An 18,268-nucleotide genomic window follows, 5' to 3' on the forward strand; every position below is an offset into this window, starting at 1 on the left:
TCTGCATATTTGCAAATTCAGCAAATTTCTGCCATTTTGTGTAGAACGTAACTCCAAGTTATTTGCGGCTCTTTATTGTTGTGCCTATTTAAAGTAAAGTAAAGAAAAAGCAGCTTGAGAAGCTGAAAAATTCAAGCCACAAACATTACTTGACAATAAGATTGGTTGATGTTTGCAAAGCAGTCATTGATTTTCCTGGTCACTGATTGGCTGAACCCCCAACAGCAGAGCGATAAGGAAAACCATTGATGTTAGCGCCGCCATGGTTACCACTCTGTTATATATTGTATGATACTTTTGTCTTTAATAATAGACAGTCAAATTAATGTCTGAATGTTTGTCAGAGTGCTGACATTGAACGAATCATAAACCCATAAATCCAACCAAACCCACAAACTCCAATCTCAAAATCCAATATGGCTGCTGGATTAAACATAGTGAGTAGAGTCTCTTAGTGATGCTACATGCAGAAGTTGAAACAACGACCTTGACAGGCTGCCACAGGTCCTGATGATTTTTTCAAGAATGTTCACACAAACAGAGAAGATAATTTGTCTTCTTCTTCTGCTCTGCCTGCATTTTCTCCGTGTATCGACCTGCAAACTGCAGCTGCCTTAGGGAGTCGCAAGAAATAATGACAAATACAATGAGTGAAAGTATTTGTCTATATGTAAAAGGTTTTGTAAGACAGGCATCAGTCACAGCCTCTCAGCACAGTGTGGTGCAGCCCGGATGAATATCCGGCGGGACCAGATGACGACCGTAAAATGGAGAAGTCATTTTGATCAGTTTCCCATTGGTTCATCATGTGAAACACTGATTGCAAAAGGAATCAGTCTGAGGCAGTGCAGAAACCAATTAAACAGTGCTCTCTTGGACTGCTATATTGCTTTCTTTCAGTTTGTGTTTCAAGTAGGAAGTTCATTGTTAGAGGCTGTAACAGACCAAATCACCATCCCATTAAACAGAGCAGCATTTGACTGGAGTTAGCAATAAAATCTGCTTTTTTTTTAATTGCAGCCCATTAGCAGTAGCTTGATAGCTATTATCTGTGTTTCATCAAGAGAGCTGTATCCTGCAGGTTAGATATTAACAGGTCATAACCTCTCAACAGATTTCCAAATATGCGGACTACCTCTTTAAGGCTTCCTGCTGCTGGAAGCTCACATATCAAAGTTCAGTTCTTTTCCAGGTAATACCCCAGCATATTTTTCATGTATATTATGGAGCAAAGTTGAATAGCACCATATTTACCCATGCTGTGTTAAAGTATTTTTGCCATACTTTAAATTTTAATGCCAGCTTTCGTGAATCTGAAAACATGAAAAAGGCTAAAAAGGTTTGTAAGATTCAGTCTGGAAAGCGTTCAAAGCCTTTTGTGAAGCTTTGGAAACGCAGTGAGATCCATTTTCCATAAATGGAGAAAACATGGAATAGTGGAGAACCTTTCCTGGAGCCAAAATGACTTCAACGTCTCATTTAGCAGGTCTGTGTTGCCTCAGATAAGGTCAGAGGTCATGAGAACAATAATAAAGAGAAACTGGAGAGAGACCCACGTTTACCAAAACACATCCTGATGAAACCAAAGTGTTTTATGGACAGATGAGACTAAAGCAGAGGTTTTTGGAAGGTGTCACATTTGGCATAAAACAAACATTTCAGAAAAAGAACATCATACCCAGTCAAACATGGTGGTGGCCGCATGGTGGTCTGGGCTGCTTTGCTGCTTCAGGACTTTATTTCAAAGGGCATTTGTTACATAAAGTAACAAATGGGTTACCTGGTTACAGGTAATCCTAACTTGGAGTGACTATTAGATTCAATGGCAGCTGGAAAGTTTATAGGATTAAATGAAGTAAAGATTTTTATGCAATATTGCAAACAGTTTTTGCAATTTTCCTGCCCAGACAAGTAATATAATCACTTTTAATCGAGCACAAACGGACAGCTTTCAATAGAAGAATCTCTTATAGTTTATTTTAGAGTTTCAAAAGAGTTTGAGACACGAGCTGCAAAGTTGTGCAAGTCCTGCAGAGTAGGATCTGCTACACAATAAGCAATTAAAGCTGTTTATTAAAACCGCCAGGGTAACAAAGGAAGATCCTCGTTGGTTAACCTCAAACTGCTTCGCTGACTGTCATGAGGTTGTCAACAAACAATGGGAGCTGTAAAGAAGGATCAGGACTGCAGTGATCTGAACCTGCAGCTGAACAACGCAAACAGATCCAGGCACATTTCACCTGTCAGCGCTGATTCTGCTGCTTCTTCCTCTACCAGACTACCTCTGTTGCTTCACTTTCTGTTTTGGTGATTACATAGAAACATATTTTAGAAACTGGATTAAGATTTTTATTTCTAGCAGTAGCGCTTGCTCTGCTCTCAGTCCTAAAATAGCTGTGTCAGAAAAATGCTGGGTCTGAGCCAAAGGAAGTGAGGCAATGTAGCAACTCAAGTGAAGACTTGAAGACAATTCCTCATTGTTACCCTTCGGGCGCCACCCAAGGCACACAGATCAGGAGTGGGAATATAAACATCTGAATTCACATTCAGCCGACTCATAAATAGTTGCTGCTCCGCATACCAGAAGGTAACATTCACCTCTGCGGTTTCGTAACCTGTGTAGATCAGTAAAACATTCGAGGACTGACTCTCCTGGGCTCTGAATGACCAGACTGATTGGGAAACACAATCAAACCCCCAAACTGCAACTGATATGATTTAGGACACAAAGAAAGGAGACAAAACCAGCTGAACACTGTGAGTTCAGCTCTAAAAACACTCTGAACTCACTCGATCAAGTGCTTAGTTTTCATTCCCCAGCATATCCTGGAACAAAGTGAACTAACCGCATGATTAACTCTTGACGTCTTAAACGGTGGGGCATATTTCAGGGCTGCGAACCTGAAAGGCTTTGGCTTTAATGTGATCTAGTTTTACGTGTGTCAGGCGTCATGAACAAAGATATTTTCCACTGAAAACTGGACTAAAGCCAGTTGGAAGAACATGGCTGATGGCTGATGACTGATACAACATGAAACGTTCTGGGTGGCGCTGAAAAGAAACGCTGCAACGTACCTCAAAACGTGAACTGAAAAGCTGAACTTCATAAATTAGTGGGTGGGGTCTGACTTGTAACAACAGGTATTCTTTAATAGGAGAGCTCACTGGGCATGCTCAGACCTAATGCGGCTTTTCTGGCATGTTAGTTAGCTTAAATTACGGCAAACTGGTCCAGACTCAACAACTATGTAATGGATTACTGTCAGGTTCTGTGCAGGACATTCAATGGTTATCCTGCAGTCTCAACATGATTCTGTTCTGTGTTGCAATGTCATTTTGAGCTCACGGTGTTGTGCAAAAGTTTTAAACCAGCACTTATTTTTTTATCCTTTGCAGCCATGTAACCAGACTGCAATCTTCTAAAGCAGCTGCAGAACAAGACTCTGGGCATTGCTAGTTTGCTCACCTCTTCCATGTCACATGGAGGATGATGCCTGGAGTGGTTGTCCCACCCCAGGAGTGTTACTCAGCCATCAAGCACTACATTGCCCAGCCTGCCTTGGGAAGCTCCTGCCAAGTTGTTGAACTGATCATCAAACGTTTAATTCAGTTGAGGGATCAGTGTGACTTTGGTTTTGGTCTTTGACCTTTGACCACTGGTCATGAGATTCTTTCTGGTGTCCTTTTGTGGGGAAGTTGCAGAAGTTTAGAGTTTTCCAGTCATTTAAAACCCCAAATCAAGAGTGGTATCCAAATCTTGTAATATTGTTAAACTTCTCCATAACTTTCTGCCTGTGTTCCTCTGTCTTCATTTGTTCATTTGTTCTCCAGCCAGACTCAAAGGCCTCAGGAAAACATCTACATTCATACTGAGATAGTAGTTAGAGGTATAACAATAAAATGGGGTGAATACAAATAATGAAAATGTGCGTAAATCAGTCAAAGTTAACAAGTAAAAGTCCTACAAAAAACTTAGAAAGATGCTGAGATGCAGAAAATAAAGAAACTGACTTCTGAAATCTTCATCAGAATAAACTGATTATCGTCGTTAAGTCTTCAAATTGTAAATTTAGCATTAATTTAATGTGTTAACAGGTAAAAACAAATGTAACCTTGAAAAATTGGAAAGGAATATGAATTTAGCTAAATATGAGCCGCATTGTGAGCTGACTCGTTTCATACAGAATCTTTTCTGTTTAATCAGTGGACCAATTCACCGCTTCCTTACTGCTTTATTAAATCCTGGAAACTTAGTGTGTATCTGTTGTTTATAGCACTTTTGTCATGTTGATAAGGAGAGGGAAGGAAAAGGAAGACAGTCACAGGATGAGGAAGAGGATGGGAAAACAAAGAGAAGGATAAAAGAGGCAGGATGAGATCATGAATGTCTGGAGAAAAGTTTGATCAATGAATTTAACAGGTTGAATGAACAAATGACCAAACATGAATTTAATGTTAAAGAAAACTTAATTATAGACAGTCTGGCTATCAAAGGCAGGAGACTCTGTTGTGTTTGTCATTTGAAGAAGCCTTGATAGATTCCACAGACAGCTGCATTTTCACAACATGTTGAGTCTCAGAGACGCAGCGATCTCAACGATCCCTCAGCAGCCAGAGGAGACGCACGGCGTCCAGCAGGGACCATCAGTCCTCTGGTGGTGAAAGGACAAGGCATAAACACTCAGGTGAGACAGAAACCTGAGCAGAATAAATGGTGTGGTGTTAAAGCTCTGTCTGTACGCCACACTTCAATCCAGCTAAAGATGAGCGAAGAGCAAAAACTCAGCCTAAATTTCAGTAAACTCATTCAGTGGGAAAAAAAATAGTGTCACAAAACACATGTTCTTACTGAACATGTGTGAAATTACATGTTATTCAAAAGAGTTACTGAAATTACTGTATCTCCACTGGTAATACATTTGCTAATAGGACAGAACTTAGTCTTAGTTGCAGTGGCAACCCATTTCATTTTTACTTTTAAGTATTTGAATAAAGGAGCTCTATACAAATTGGCCATAAACCTCGATTTATTGTTTTTTCCTCTCTAAATTATATTAAAAGTTGGATTTTTTCTGAATTTTCCAGTATGAGGTTATGCTAATGCAATAAAGCACATTTTACCAGGGTTGCCAATGAAAATGGAGGGTAGCAGTTGCGCAATTCAGCAGAAGTTGTGCATCCAATTTGACTGTCAGGGCCTGCAGCGACAGGATGGACGGCTTTGTTTTCATGCACAGAGTGAATCTTTGTGTGTGTCATCAAATTCACATTAACTTGTGCTTCCCTGCACCTGTGTTTGTACGTGGCAGCTCACCTGCAGGAGTGGCAGCTGCGATTTATCAAAGACTCCAAACTACTCTAAAAATGCAACAAGACATGAAGCAGCTGAAGGAAAACAAAGTCAGATAAACAACCCATTCTGGCCCTACCCTCATATGTGTTTGTTGAAGCATTCCTTACAACCAGCTTCAAGCTCTTCTCCAAGGATGAACTCAAACAGACTGGATAGACACTGGCTGACCACAGTTATGCCATAATTACAGCCTAGAAGTCAAAAAGCTGTAAATCAGAGAGCAGCAACTCTGCTTTACATTTCTGTTTCCTGGTGACTTGTGGCTCCTTTGTGCTGCATCCTGTTGTCCATCCAGCAGCTGAGCGGCATGCGGGAATATCCTGAGACATGCATCACAGAGCAGACATCATATCCTGCCAGAGGATCCCCGATGCAAAGATAAGAAGGCAAACTTCTTCAAATTAAAGGTAAAAGTGATACAAGTAAATTAAAGGGGCAGTATTATGTCTTTTCACAATAAAATAACTAAGTTAACGTCAGTTGTTAAAATAATATAACATACATCAAATATGACTTAAATTTTTATTTGTAGTTTATTGCCTTAAAATTGGGCAACTGTTTCTTTAAAACTCCTGCTGTTTCAGAACTCATGACTCCTCTATTAACCCTTTAAAAACTTTTTACCATGTTGCTCTGAGAAGTAGCTCAGAGCAACATGAGCGCATCTGCTGAGCTCAGCAGATGCGAAGTTCCATCAGATGTTTGCTAATTGCTGCTGGCTAGTCTGAAGGAGCTGATTGGGGGAGGAGCTGAGCCTCAAAGGTGGAGCTAGGTTTACCCAGCTGTTTTTCATAGCTGAATAGTTGCCATCGAGATCAAAGGATTTCTCATACATGCATGGATGAATCATGTTTTTTATGAGGGGATATCGTTATAACATGATGTAAAGCTCAAAAAAGTCAATTTAACATAACACTGTCCCTTTAAAGAGAACAGAAATGACTAGGATCAGTTCCGGATCGAAGAGAAATGTTGACCAGAGGTGAAGCGGTGCAGTCAACCTGAAAGCAGATTGCTGATTGTGACAAGGTTTCATGTTTGCCATTGTTCCTGGGTGGTAAGCCAGCTTCCTCTCATACTTCTAGTAACATTTCAGGTTGAGCCTCTTTCTCTCATGGCCACCGTCTGTGGTTGGCTGCTGCAAAGACATGCTGGCAAGGCTTCAAAAGGCAGGTGCTGAATGTGGGATCAGGGCCAGGTCTGGGCTCAGGATCGAATGCTTCTGGTCAAACTGTGGTATTTACATAAAAACACTCCACAGAGAGCAGAGAGGCTTCCTGCAGAGGAGCAAAGGAAACACCTCACTGTGGCTGTGGAATATATCTGTACATGGTCACATGGGAAAAGCATAATCACATGTTTTAAATGTGATATAATCCAAAATCACAGTTAAAAAATGTATTGCAAAATATGTTTCAAATGTTAGAAAATGTACATAGTTCATATAGAAAGTCATATTCAGTAAATTAATATTTATGTCCTCATGAGTCTTGCTTGTCAGTACCTTTTGAAAATAACAAAAGCTAGTATTTAGCATATTTTTCATTAAACTCACATTTCTGTTTTTAATTTTTTTGATGTATTATTCTAATGTTAAATGTTATGTTTTTATTAGCTGTAGCTGAAAAATCATCATAATTAAAAGAAATAAAAGCTTCCAAACATCCATCTGTGTGATGAATGTAGATAATAGGTTTCATTTTGTAATAAAGTTCCTGAATTAAATTTTATTCAATACTATTGTAATTTTATGAATGTAGAAACAGGTGTTTCACATATTAAATATTAAACGTTAAACATTGTGGTTTTCTACATGTTTCACATGTCCCATCTTGTGTTAATAACATGTAAAACACATTTGCCCATATATTATCACACAACATAATTTCCACAGTTGTTTCATGTGTGGAGAAACGTCTGAATCATAAATTTGACTAAATTCTTTGTCAGAATAATTTAAAAGCAGACACAAACGTTACTCTTTTGGTTTTGTTGGACTGTTTTGATTGTTTTACTTTGTTTTGGTTTATTCATTTAATTATTTATGTTATTTTGTTTCTGTTATTTTTCCTCATGCCTGAAATAAATCATTAACAGGCTAAATATAAATGCAGGTAACAGGTTGTGAGTTTGATTCCAACATCTGCTAAATACAGAAAATACCAACTAGGAAAAAAAAAGATTGTTTGGTGTCCCCTCTGGCTCATAACCGCCTGTTGGTGCCACTGGGTTTATAAATGTGTGAATATCTAAATAAATTACTGGTATTGCTAATGGGTTTTGAGTAGCTGCTGGGTTAAAGCTTTAAAGCCATTTAAAATGTAATCCTGTGGGTTTAACATGGGAATGTTTTTACACATTAAAAGAAATAAATGTGATATTTCGGTCAAAGACACTGACTGACAGAACAACATCCAGTTCTGAGGGCGGAGATGAACGTTATTAAGCTGTTCTTTATGGTCACTGTGTTGAAACAGCGCTGCTCCCAGGACATTTACTCCCAGATGACCTCATTGGTTTCAACTTTGGTCAATCTCTCTGAGCAACAAAAACCAAAACAAATGAATGTTACATAATTAAAACATGGAGCATATGAAGCATAAACCAGCCTGTTTAAGCCTGCCTGTCCACTTACCTATCTGTTATATAATAAACAAATCAAACCATTTTAATCACATTATCTATATGTGACAAATAATTAACTGAATACGTAAAGATTTAAATCAATTATTTAAAATTGAAGCTTCAAATTTCAGTATTTATTTAAATATGCCATTATTCCTATGATGCACTCTACCATGGAATACCATAATCTGCCACTGGATCCAAACATATTTTTGGTTAACTTTTAATTTATATTAGATATGTAAAAAAATATTCATGCATCTCTTTTTGTGCTAAATTCAGTTATATTTGCATTAATTATGACACATTTAGTTAAAGTTTGGACATCTAGATGCCAGACCAGTAGGTATTTGCTGTTTGAATTCAAGTCAAAGCTGAAAAAGAGCCAAAAACAGAGTTCACTTCAAAAACATAAATCTAATAAATGATCTATATTAAAAAAAAAAAACTATAATTACGCAAATCGAATATTCCAGATACCAGTGATTTCAAATGGAAACTCACAGAGGAAATTAAGACACGTCTGTGATCTGGACAGCTGTGCACACAGTGGAGGATTAGAGTGAAGGCCGTCTAAAAGGAGCCCAGACAGATGAAACACTGACTGGATAGATTGCTTTATTATATTGCCTCAGGTGTTTTTTCTTTCTATTTTTGGATAACATTCATGTTGGAATAAATGTATGTGTTTTTGTGCATTTAGGCTCTGAGGATGAACTTTAAAGATCTGCAGTGGTCATTGTCAATGTCACATTAATCATGATGTCATTTTACTGGTTTTAAAAGTATTAACTGTTTTAGTCCAACCTTTTTAATCTGATTTGCCTTTACATTGTAAATCCTCCACACCTTCTCATCTGCTGACTAAGATCTTCTGTAGGTTTCTAAAGCTGAAGCTAAAGCTAACAGTGTGACTCATTTATTACATCACTAACCTTTAGAGCAACATGAGGGCAGGTAAAAACTTTCATGTTTAATTTTAATAATAATAAAATAATAATAATAATAATAATAATAATAATAATAAACAGTTTTTAATTGAATATCTATGATTTTGTCTTTATTTCATACCTGTTTGTCGAATTTTATCCAAGTTTTAGCGTTGTTTGGTTCTCCTGGATTTTTTTCTTTGCTCTTTGTTTCTGTTGTTTGTTGGTGGTGTCTTGTTACTTAGTTTTAAGTTCCATATTTTATATGCCATTTATTCAAATTATTATTGTTATTTATTTATTTTTTCCTTTTTAAAGGTGATTTGATTGATCTTTTTTTTTTTTTTTTAGAAACATTTGTTTCATTATACTTTTTAGCCGCTGTGGCGCAAGTGAGTAGTTTCTCAAAACATTTGCCAATGAAGAAGATTCTTGTTGGAACCCGCGCTTGATCAAAGATCGTTTATTTTTGGTAAGTGCATTACTTCATCACAAGAACGGCGTATACTTACCAAACCAGCACGCCAAATTAAGTAAAAAAAAAACACCAAGTCAGCTTTCAAGAATTGAATTTTGAGGTGGAAGAAAAACTGTAAAGTTTTTTTGCATTTTAATATATTTTTAAAAGACATAAGTTTTACATTCGCCGTTCTCTTATCTTTTGAGTCAGAGTAAGACGTCGTATTGTTTTTATTTTCTCCCTCTTTCAGTGTGAGAGCACTATCATGTGGAAGTCGTACAATGTAATATTTTTATTATAATTCATTGCAGTTTTGTCTCCCCGGTCTAATATATGGGTATTTCCAGCGGTTGAGCTACTGCTAGCAGTTTTCTAGAAACAAACATGGCGGGAGTGATTCGGAGGCTCGATGAAACTGTTGTCAACAGGATCGCAGCGGGAGAAGTTATCCAGCGTCCTGCCAACGCCGTCAAAGAAATGATCGAAAACTGGTATTTTAATATACTTGTGATGATAAAAGTATTTATGTAGGGGGTAATAAACAACCAGAAGACTGGAAATGTTCACGAACCGCTACTGTTTACATATTCTACATGTGCTGCTGTTCTGTAAATGAGTTCAACTCATAATGATTGATGTTTGTTTTTAAATGTTCCAGTTTGGACGCAAAGGCCACCAACATCCAGGTGACGGTGAAGGACGGAGGCCTGAAGCTCCTTCAGATCCAGGACAATGGTACCGGGATCAGGGTGAGTAATAGCGTCCTGCCTGCTGGAGCAGAGGCGACCCTAGCATGAATGCTGCCCAGGGGGGGAAACACCCTTTCGGCCCCCCGCCACCTGTTCCTTCCAAAAGTATTTATATCTCTTGAACATTTTCTGAGTTCATATATAAATATATATTTAAAAAAATACCGCAATATTGCTCATATCACAAATCATCATGGACTTGTATAATGATTTTCAAACAGGTTGTAAAGGATATGCTAACAAAGCTAAATGATTATTAACCAAATGCTCATTTCTCACCACAGAAAGAAGACATGGAGATTGTTTGTGAGCGGTTCACCACCAGCAAACTGCAGACCTTCGAGGACCTTTCAGCGATTGCGACCTACGGGTTCAGAGGAGAGGTGACGACTCCTGTGGCCCTCAGCTCAGGAGCCACATCAGTGTTCTGGCTGAATGTTTTGTCTCTTCTCATTCTTGCAGGCTCTTGCCAGTATCAGCCATGTGGCTCATGTTACCATAACAACCAAGACGGCTGATGCAAAGTGTGCTTACAGGTATTTCCACATTACAAACACAAACTGCACTGGGTGTTAGTGGAAGGAAATGGAGGGATGTGCTTTTCTTAGATTACTGCCTTCTGTTTATATCATCTGTCTTTCTTTTCTTCTCTTTCTTTCTCTCTGTTACACCTCGTTAGCATCTCGCTCCATTTTTTGACAGTCTTTCCTCTTTTCATTCTCTATGTCCTATTTTTGTCCTGACATCTTTTATTCCCTCATCGTGTCCTTTCTTTACTTTTTCTTTCCCAAGTTGCCTTTACTTCCTTCCTTGCCGGTCCCACATTGAAAAATATCTGTTACAAATTCAATGGTTGACATTTTTATTTATGTTTTAGTTTGTTAGAACAAACAAAAGGGACTAAAAACTGGTACTTAAGGTCTTTAAAAGTCAAATGTAAAAGCATGCCACACTTTTGAGAGTTTCTTTTCTAAAAAATTGAAAGCCACATTCAGATTTGCTACTTTAGTTCTGTATTAATGATGTTGTTGTTCAGAGCGAGCTACAGCGATGGCAAACTGAAGGGCCCTCCTAAGCCCTGCGCCGGGAACCAGGGGACCCAGATCCTGGTGAGTTCCTGCCTGCAGCACGTCAGCTCTCTGAAAATGAACCGTTTGGATTCTGATGAATCGTTGCTGTTGTCCCCGCAGGTGGAGGACCTTTTCTATAACGTGTCCACCAGGAGGAAGGCCCTGAAGAGCCCGGCAGATGAATACTCCAGGATCGTGGACGTGGTCAGCAGGTCTGGACTCAAACCTCAACCATTTCTGCTCCTTATGGCCAAATGTTTCATATCTGGTCCTGCTCTGTCTCTTTAAAGGTACGCTATTCACAATTCAGGAAAAAGCTTTTCAGTCAAAAAGGTAAAACATCCTTTCTTTTTTTTTAGTTTTTAAAGGAAATCAGCTGCAGGTTTAAATGGTAAATTTGTCTTTTGGCAGCAAGGAGAGACGGTGGCGGACGTGAGGACACTTCCTAACGCGTCCATTGTGGACAACATCCGCAGCGTCTTCGGAAACCCGGTCAGCAGGTAGATCTGGTCCCCAGTGGACTCGGTTGTCCTGTGTGTCCCCTCTGGGCCCTGGTGTGTCCCCTGTCTCACCTTGCTGTGTCCTCGGTGTGTCCTCTGTGTCCGTGTCCACAGGGAGCTGATCGAAGTCGGCTGCCAGGACCAGAAACTGGCCTTCACCCTGAAGGGCTTCATCTCCAATGCCAACTACTCCATGAAGCGATGCATCCTGGTTCTGTTCATCAACCGTACGTTGCCGTGGTAACGCGCCACGCTCGCTGCGTCCGCACGGTGCCATTTTCACTACAGGTTGTCCTTTGTCTCTTTCAGACCGGCTCGTGGAGTCCAGCGCTCTGAAGAAAGCCGTGGAAACGGTTTACGCAGCCTACCTCCCCAAAAACTCACACCCCTTCCTCTACCTCAGGTAGGAAAATACTACGTCCGTCGCCATGGTGATGTCTGTGTGTGCAGTAGCTGCTTCTTAATAAAATCCAGCTGTTAATATTATCAAATCATCATCCTGATGTAATGTTTAGAGTCTAACAGCAGCAGCTGATCACACCGGACATAAAAGATGTTGATCAAAAGGTTAAAGGTCACAGACAGATGGAAACTGAAATGAGAAAGAGAGGAAGCCAGAAATATTTGAAATGTTTTAGTTCCCTGACCCGCAGCATCATGGGTCCTCCACCGAACCAAGCTGTAGTTATGAGAAGTTTTTTTGTCACATTCATTAAATTAGTCTGTAGAAACGCTGTTGATGAAATGAAACCTTTTCTGGCTTTCCTCCCAAACAAATAGTTAGCTTTCAGATAGCATCTAATATTTGTTATGGAGACACTGCGTCTCCAAGACGCAGCAGTTTTCAGTTTTTAGCGTTTCCTCCCATCCTGCTCCCTGTGAGTGAAGGTTAACCCGGGTTCTGGTCCAGCTGTGGTCACAGATCCAGATGTTTGAAGTTCTGATTGTAAATATGGACAAGTTTAAGTTAGCAGTGGTTTTCTGTCTCACATTTGAGTAGTGTGTCACATCAGGTTTATCCTCCAAGGAAACATAAGATTATGGGTTAACTATTAAAGATGAATATTAAAGGAAAATATAAATGAGACGCTGAAGGTGCATTTATTTCATAGGAAATGTTGACCTTTTTTTGCTGCTTCCACATTTTGCCCAGGTTTAAAGTAAAACATGGAGGATGCTGTAAATTCCTGTGATGTTTTCTCCTCAGCCTGGAAATCTCTCCGCAGAACGTCGACGTGAACGTTCACCCCACCAAACACGAAGTGCACTTCCTGCATGAGGACAGCGTGATGGAGAGCGTTCAGAAGCACATCGAGAGCAAACTGCTGGGCTCCAACTCTTCCCGGACGTACTTCACTCAGGTGTGACCCGACTCCGACTGCCGTCCGCCTCTCAGCTCCCCCTCAGGTCGTTTCAGCTTCTTCTTCTGTGGTTTCCAGACGTTGCTGCCGGAGCTGTCTGTGTCTGGCGGTTCTGAAGTAAAAACCTCTGGATCCTCTGAGTCCGCCGACCGCGTCTACGCCCACCAGATGGTCCGGACCGATTGCCGTGCACAGAAACTGGACGCCTTCCTGCAGCCGAAAGAGAAGCCAGTCCCTGACCCAGAGACGGCCGGTCCCAGCGGGTCGCCGGCGGCAACCAGGACCTCTGAGCTGGACAGTCTGGAGCTGGATGACGCAGACATGCTGGATGCTGCGCTGGAAGAACCTGGTCCAGCAGGTGAAGAGGAACGCAGCGGCGCTGCTGAGGAGGCTCAGAGGTAGAAGATCAAAGATTTCTGTCTAGAAATGATCTAAAACTCTGAAAAAAGTTTGGATTTTAGTCTTTGTTTTTTATTCCAATATGTAAAAAGAGGTAGTTATTAACAACCAATGTAAATTTTTTAAAATTGTTTTTGTGATATTAGTTTTTCTTTGCAATCAATAATATCACTGATTTTTTTGCCGCTTCTTTAGAAATATCTCCAAGGAATTTTCCAATATTTGCACATTCACCATGTTACTGTGACGGTAAATGTGACGTTTTGGTACTCCACATCAATCCCAGAATATAATTTGACTTCAAGTAAAGCCTGAAGCAGCATAGTAGAAGACATGAGAAATCCTGCCACCTGCAGGTGGGAGGTAGCATCACTTACACCCAATACTTTTTATATTTTTTTTCAGAAAATTGGCAATAAAGTCACAATTATGCATTAGGACTAAAAAATACAGATTATATGGGTTTGGTGTGAAGCAGAGAAGCAACGTCAGCAGTGGTGTTGTCTTTTACTGACGTGAAAGGGTAGAAAAATGTACAAAATATTGGTAAATATCGGTTTTTGACCCAGATTTTCATATCGGTGCAAACAGAGAAAAAAACTCCTGTAACTTTTCCAAGTTGAGTTCAGTTATATTCAAAGTAACGGAAAACTTCCTGTAGATTCCCCCGAGTGCAGTTCCTGCTTCCAAGGCTGCAACATTTTCCTTTACTGATTTATTTTTATATTTTTTTTTAAAAGGGGGAAAAACCCCTTTTGGCAGGTTTTTGATTTAGTCATAGTGTGAATGACAGCAGCTCGGGGAAAAGCAAGTTGGATCAGGAACGACTGGAGCAAGTCTGAACAGCGACCTGCAGAGAGCGAGTCGGCTGAGCCAGCAGGAAGGAGAGGACAGAGTTTAACGTCTCATGAAGGACGTCTTTGTCCTGCAGGCTGGGCTCTTCTGCTGTTATTTATGACACCCTGACTCATTTTATAGGTCTAACGCAGCATTTTCATCTCAAATCGTGGAACTCTTTCGCCCTCTAGTGGCTGAAATGTTTGTTTTCACAGGAAGCGACCCAGAGAGGAGGAGGATGAAGAGGAGGAGGATGAGGGGTTGACGGCTGCCGCCACGCTCAAGAGAAGGGTGATCAAACTGACCAGCATCAAGGATCTGAGAACAGAGATCACAGAGAACACACACAGAGGTAGCTTAGCTTAGCATAGCTTAGCGTCTCTGCCGTTCTGCAGCAGTTTTACTGTTTCCACCAGGCCTGCACCCACAGAGCCGTCCTCCAGGGCAGAACTCGCCTTACACAACTCCAGCCTCCGTCATATCCTGCTTTCAGGTCACAAATAGAAACCCTGACTATCCTGTTGCCATGCCAACGTGACCTCACCAAACAAACAGAGTGTTCAACTTCCTCCTAAAAAGCTGCGGTGGTAGAAATGGATGTGCCGTAACTTTCTCCGTCTGAACAGAAACAAAACTGAAGTTATTAGCTTTGGACCTGAAGCTCATCTAGAGTCACAGATTCAGTTATTACAGCTGGAAACTAAAGATCAGGCCTGAAATCTGGGTCTGAATCATCAGAGACACAGTTACAAAATCAGCCTTCTGTTCTCTAATCTAACTAGAGGACTGATGTCTCAGCAAAATCTAGAGAAACTCATACATGCATTTATCCTCAGTCGCGTCAATTACTGCAACAGCATCTTCACAGGTCTGCCTAAAAAGGCAATCCTCCAGAGGCAGGTGATCCAGAACACTGCTGCTGGTGTTCTAACTAAAAGAGAAACAGCATTCAGCTTCTATGTGCCACAAATCTGGAACAAACTTCCAGAAAACTGCAAAACAGCCGAAACACTGAGTTCCTTTGATTCTAGACTAAAAACCCACCTGGTTAGAGTTGCTTTTGAATCATTGTAAAACATTGACCAAAATATTCAACATGTATTGATGATTTAGATGATTTACCAGGTTTTCATGTTTCTGTGATGTAAAGCTCTTTGAGCTGAACTGTTTCTCTGGTCCTGATCCGGGTTCTGTGTGTTTTCTGCAGGTCTGCAGGAGATGCTGCAGAAACACTCGTTCGTTGGCTGCGTGGATCCGCAGTGGAGTCTGATCCAGCATCACACTAAGCTCTACCTGCTCAACACAACCACACTCAGGTCGGGACAGCAGGAAGGAGCGCACTGCACACACACTCAGTCACCTTACAACCACAAACGGTCAGGATTACATGTTATCCAGCCCCGTTTACTCTGATGCCACTAAATATAATCCAATTTCCCACAGATGTCAGCTAGTTAGTCTAGCAGTGTTTATTTATCATGAAGAGTAAGAGCGGAGGTGAGGTTTGAGTTTTATCATCATTGTGTTCAGTGTTAGGGTCAAAAGCAGAACAAATAAAAGTTCATTGCATCTAGAAAGTTTTCACATTTCATATTACATCCCAATTCCAAATTGTATTAAATTAATTTCTTTCCTCAAAATGATAGACATAAAGTCATGACTGCCAGATATGTTTTATATTCGTCTGGAATGTTTGGTTGTTAATTTACTAGCAAACAAATGGTTAAAACTACTGAAAATTAAAACAGAATTGAACATTTGAAGTCAAAACTAAATAAAAACCTTGTGCTGAACACACAGGCTCTATGATGAAACATGGTGGTGGTAGCATCATGATGTGGGGAAGCTTTTCATCGTCAGTGTCAACGAAGCTAATAAAACTTGATTGTATAATGGATGGAGGTGAATACAGCACATTCATGAAAGAAAACCAGCAAATAACTTCAAACGAGGGCAGAGAATCAGAGTGGCCTAGTCAAAGTCCAGGCTAAATTTAATTGAGAATCCATGGAAGACCTGAAAATATATGTTTTTACAAAGAGTAGCACCTTTAATTAATGTACCTTTAATAGTGCTACATAGTGATGACTCAGTGGGTCAAAAAATGAAAGCATGCCGCACTTTTCAGATTTTACTTAAAGAAAACTCCTTTGTTTGTGTTGCAGTCGGGAGCTTTTCTACCAAATTCTCATCTTTGACTTTGGGAACTTCGGCGTCCTCAGACTGTCTGTAAGTCGAGTCTGAACCACTCAGAACCTTTACTGACGGATCAGAACCAATCAGAACCTTTACTGACGGATCAGAACCAATCAGAACCTTTACTGACGGTGATGTTTACCAGACGCCGGCACCGCTGTACGACCTGGCCATGCTGGCGCTGGACTCGGCAGAGAGCGGCTGGACGGAGGAAGACGGGCCGAAGGAGGGCCTGGCTCAGTACATCGTGGACTTCCTGAAGAAGAAGGCAGAAATGCTGGGGGATTATTTCTCCATGGAGATCGATCAGGTCAGCCGGCCGAGGCCCGTCTGATCAAAAAGCTTTTCTTCCACAGGAGACGAGTGACTAAACTGAAGCGATGTCTTCCAGGAAGGGAACCTGACGGGGCTGCCTATGCTCCTGGATAAATACACGCCCATCATGGAAGGCCTGCCCTTGTTCATCCTGCGCCTCGCCACCGAGGTGAGGGCAGCGCTGTTCCTTCCTGGAGGCGTTTCTGGAAAAGTTTCTGATGGTTTCCGCCTGCAGGTGAACTGGGACAACGAGAAGGAATGCTTCCGAGACTTCAGCAAGGAGTGCAGCGCCTTCTACTCCGTCAGGAAGCAGTTCGTCCTGGAGGCCGAGCCGGGCGACGAGCCGGTGAGTAGGTCCAGCCTGAACATACGGAAGACTATTAAGGCCAACAAAAAAAAATTCATTAAAAAATTCTGATTTTAAACTTAAATCTTGACTTTCTCTCATTATTCTAAATTTTTTCTCAAAATTTTTCCTTTTCTGACTTTTTCAGAATTGTACTTTTAATTTTATAATTCCGACTTTTTCTCAGAATTTTGAGTCAATCTATGTCAAAATACAAATAACCAAACATTTTAAGGTGTATGTCAATTATGTTGTAAGTATATTAAAATAATCCTGTTTATTTCTTGTTATAGTTACACTAACCTTTACCACTTTATCCACACTGAAAGCCTGTCCCAAATTTACTTGGTAGATTTAAGTTTTTAACATTAGATTTGACTAATGGTGCATAAACAATTCTGACAATAAAAACTTGAGAACTCACAGTGTTTATTCTTAAATGGCCATCATGTTTCAGGAATCAGACGGGAATTCCTGGCGCTGGAATGTGGAACACGTTCTGTTCAAATCTTTCCGAACTCTCTTCAGTCCCCCGAAAAGCTTCAGCGAGGACGGCACCGTGCTGCAGATCGCCAACCTGCCCGACCTCTACAAGGTGTTTGAGCGCTGCTGAAGACCCAGATGCTGCTGCTGCTCTTTTATACGCGAATCTTTTCTTCTGTAAATACATTCATACCAAACTAAACAGAGGAAGACTGAGCTGCTTGGAGGAGTTAATGGAAGCCTGTCAAGTATGGATGCAAACAATTAATCGACTTATGATTATGTCGTAAGTCTTAATGGTTTACTAGATTAAAATGAGTTTCTACTTTTTAATGCAGTTTGGCCGCCATCCAGCAGAGGGCGCTGCTGGTCATATTTACTCAGGCTCATCAGACTGTGTTGATTAAACTTTGTCCTGTAAAAATACTTTTCACGGTTCAAACTACCTCTTCGCCATGACAACAACCTGACTTTCCTCTTGCCGTTTTGCTGCAACCTGCGACTCTTCCAAAGCCAGAAAGGAAATGTTTCTAATGCAAGAAGAAATGGTCATTTTAGGAGTTCTTCTATAAAATCAGATTTTAATATCTTCAGGATTTTAAAAGCAACTAACTTTAAACTAGATCTTTCCATATTTATACAAAG

At 40.4% G+C, this 18,268-nt stretch overlaps 1 protein-coding gene and 2 long non-coding RNA genes across 4 annotated transcripts; 1 reads left to right on the forward strand and 2 right to left on the reverse strand.

Moving 5' to 3' along the window:
* Window positions 1-9,581: 9,581 nt before the first annotated feature.
* Window positions 9,582-18,049, forward strand: mlh1 (mutL homolog 1, colon cancer, nonpolyposis type 2 (E. coli)). The gene is made up of 19 exons (XM_028006772.1): window positions 9,582-9,858; window positions 10,026-10,116; window positions 10,401-10,499; window positions 10,579-10,652; window positions 11,153-11,225; window positions 11,307-11,398; window positions 11,477-11,519; window positions 11,598-11,686; window positions 11,801-11,913; window positions 11,996-12,089; window positions 12,894-13,047; window positions 13,126-13,445; window positions 14,499-14,635; window positions 15,491-15,599; window positions 16,449-16,512; window positions 16,625-16,789; window positions 16,871-16,963; window positions 17,030-17,140; window positions 17,598-18,049. The coding sequence occupies exons 1-19, from the start codon at window positions 9,752-9,754 to the stop codon at window positions 17,751-17,753; spliced, it is 2,184 nt and encodes a 727-aa protein (XP_027862573.1). The 5' UTR covers window positions 9,582-9,751; the 3' UTR covers window positions 17,754-18,049.
* Window positions 12,102-13,153, reverse strand: LOC114137912 (uncharacterized). Of its 2 annotated transcripts, XR_003594131.1 has the most exons (3): window positions 13,039-13,153; window positions 12,810-12,957; window positions 12,102-12,626 (listed from the first exon to the last, which is right to left on the reverse strand). It is a non-coding gene; the product is annotated as an uncharacterized LOC114137912 (long non-coding RNA). The 2 variants fall into 2 exon arrangements; XR_003594130.1 differs by lacking the exon at window positions 12,102-12,626 and having other exon boundaries at window positions 12,765-12,957.
* LOC114137913 (uncharacterized) lies at window positions 16,245-16,681 on the reverse strand. Its single transcript, XR_003594132.1, has 2 exons — window positions 16,600-16,681; window positions 16,245-16,569 (listed from the first exon to the last, which is right to left on the reverse strand). It is a non-coding gene; the product is annotated as an uncharacterized LOC114137913 (long non-coding RNA).
* Window positions 18,050-18,268: the final 219 nt, after the last annotated feature.

Source organism: Xiphophorus couchianus, chromosome 22 (genome assembly GCF_001444195.1).
Source record: "Xiphophorus couchianus chromosome 22, X_couchianus-1.0, whole genome shotgun sequence".
Lineage (NCBI taxonomy): Eukaryota > Metazoa > Chordata > Actinopteri > Cyprinodontiformes > Poeciliidae > Xiphophorus > Xiphophorus couchianus.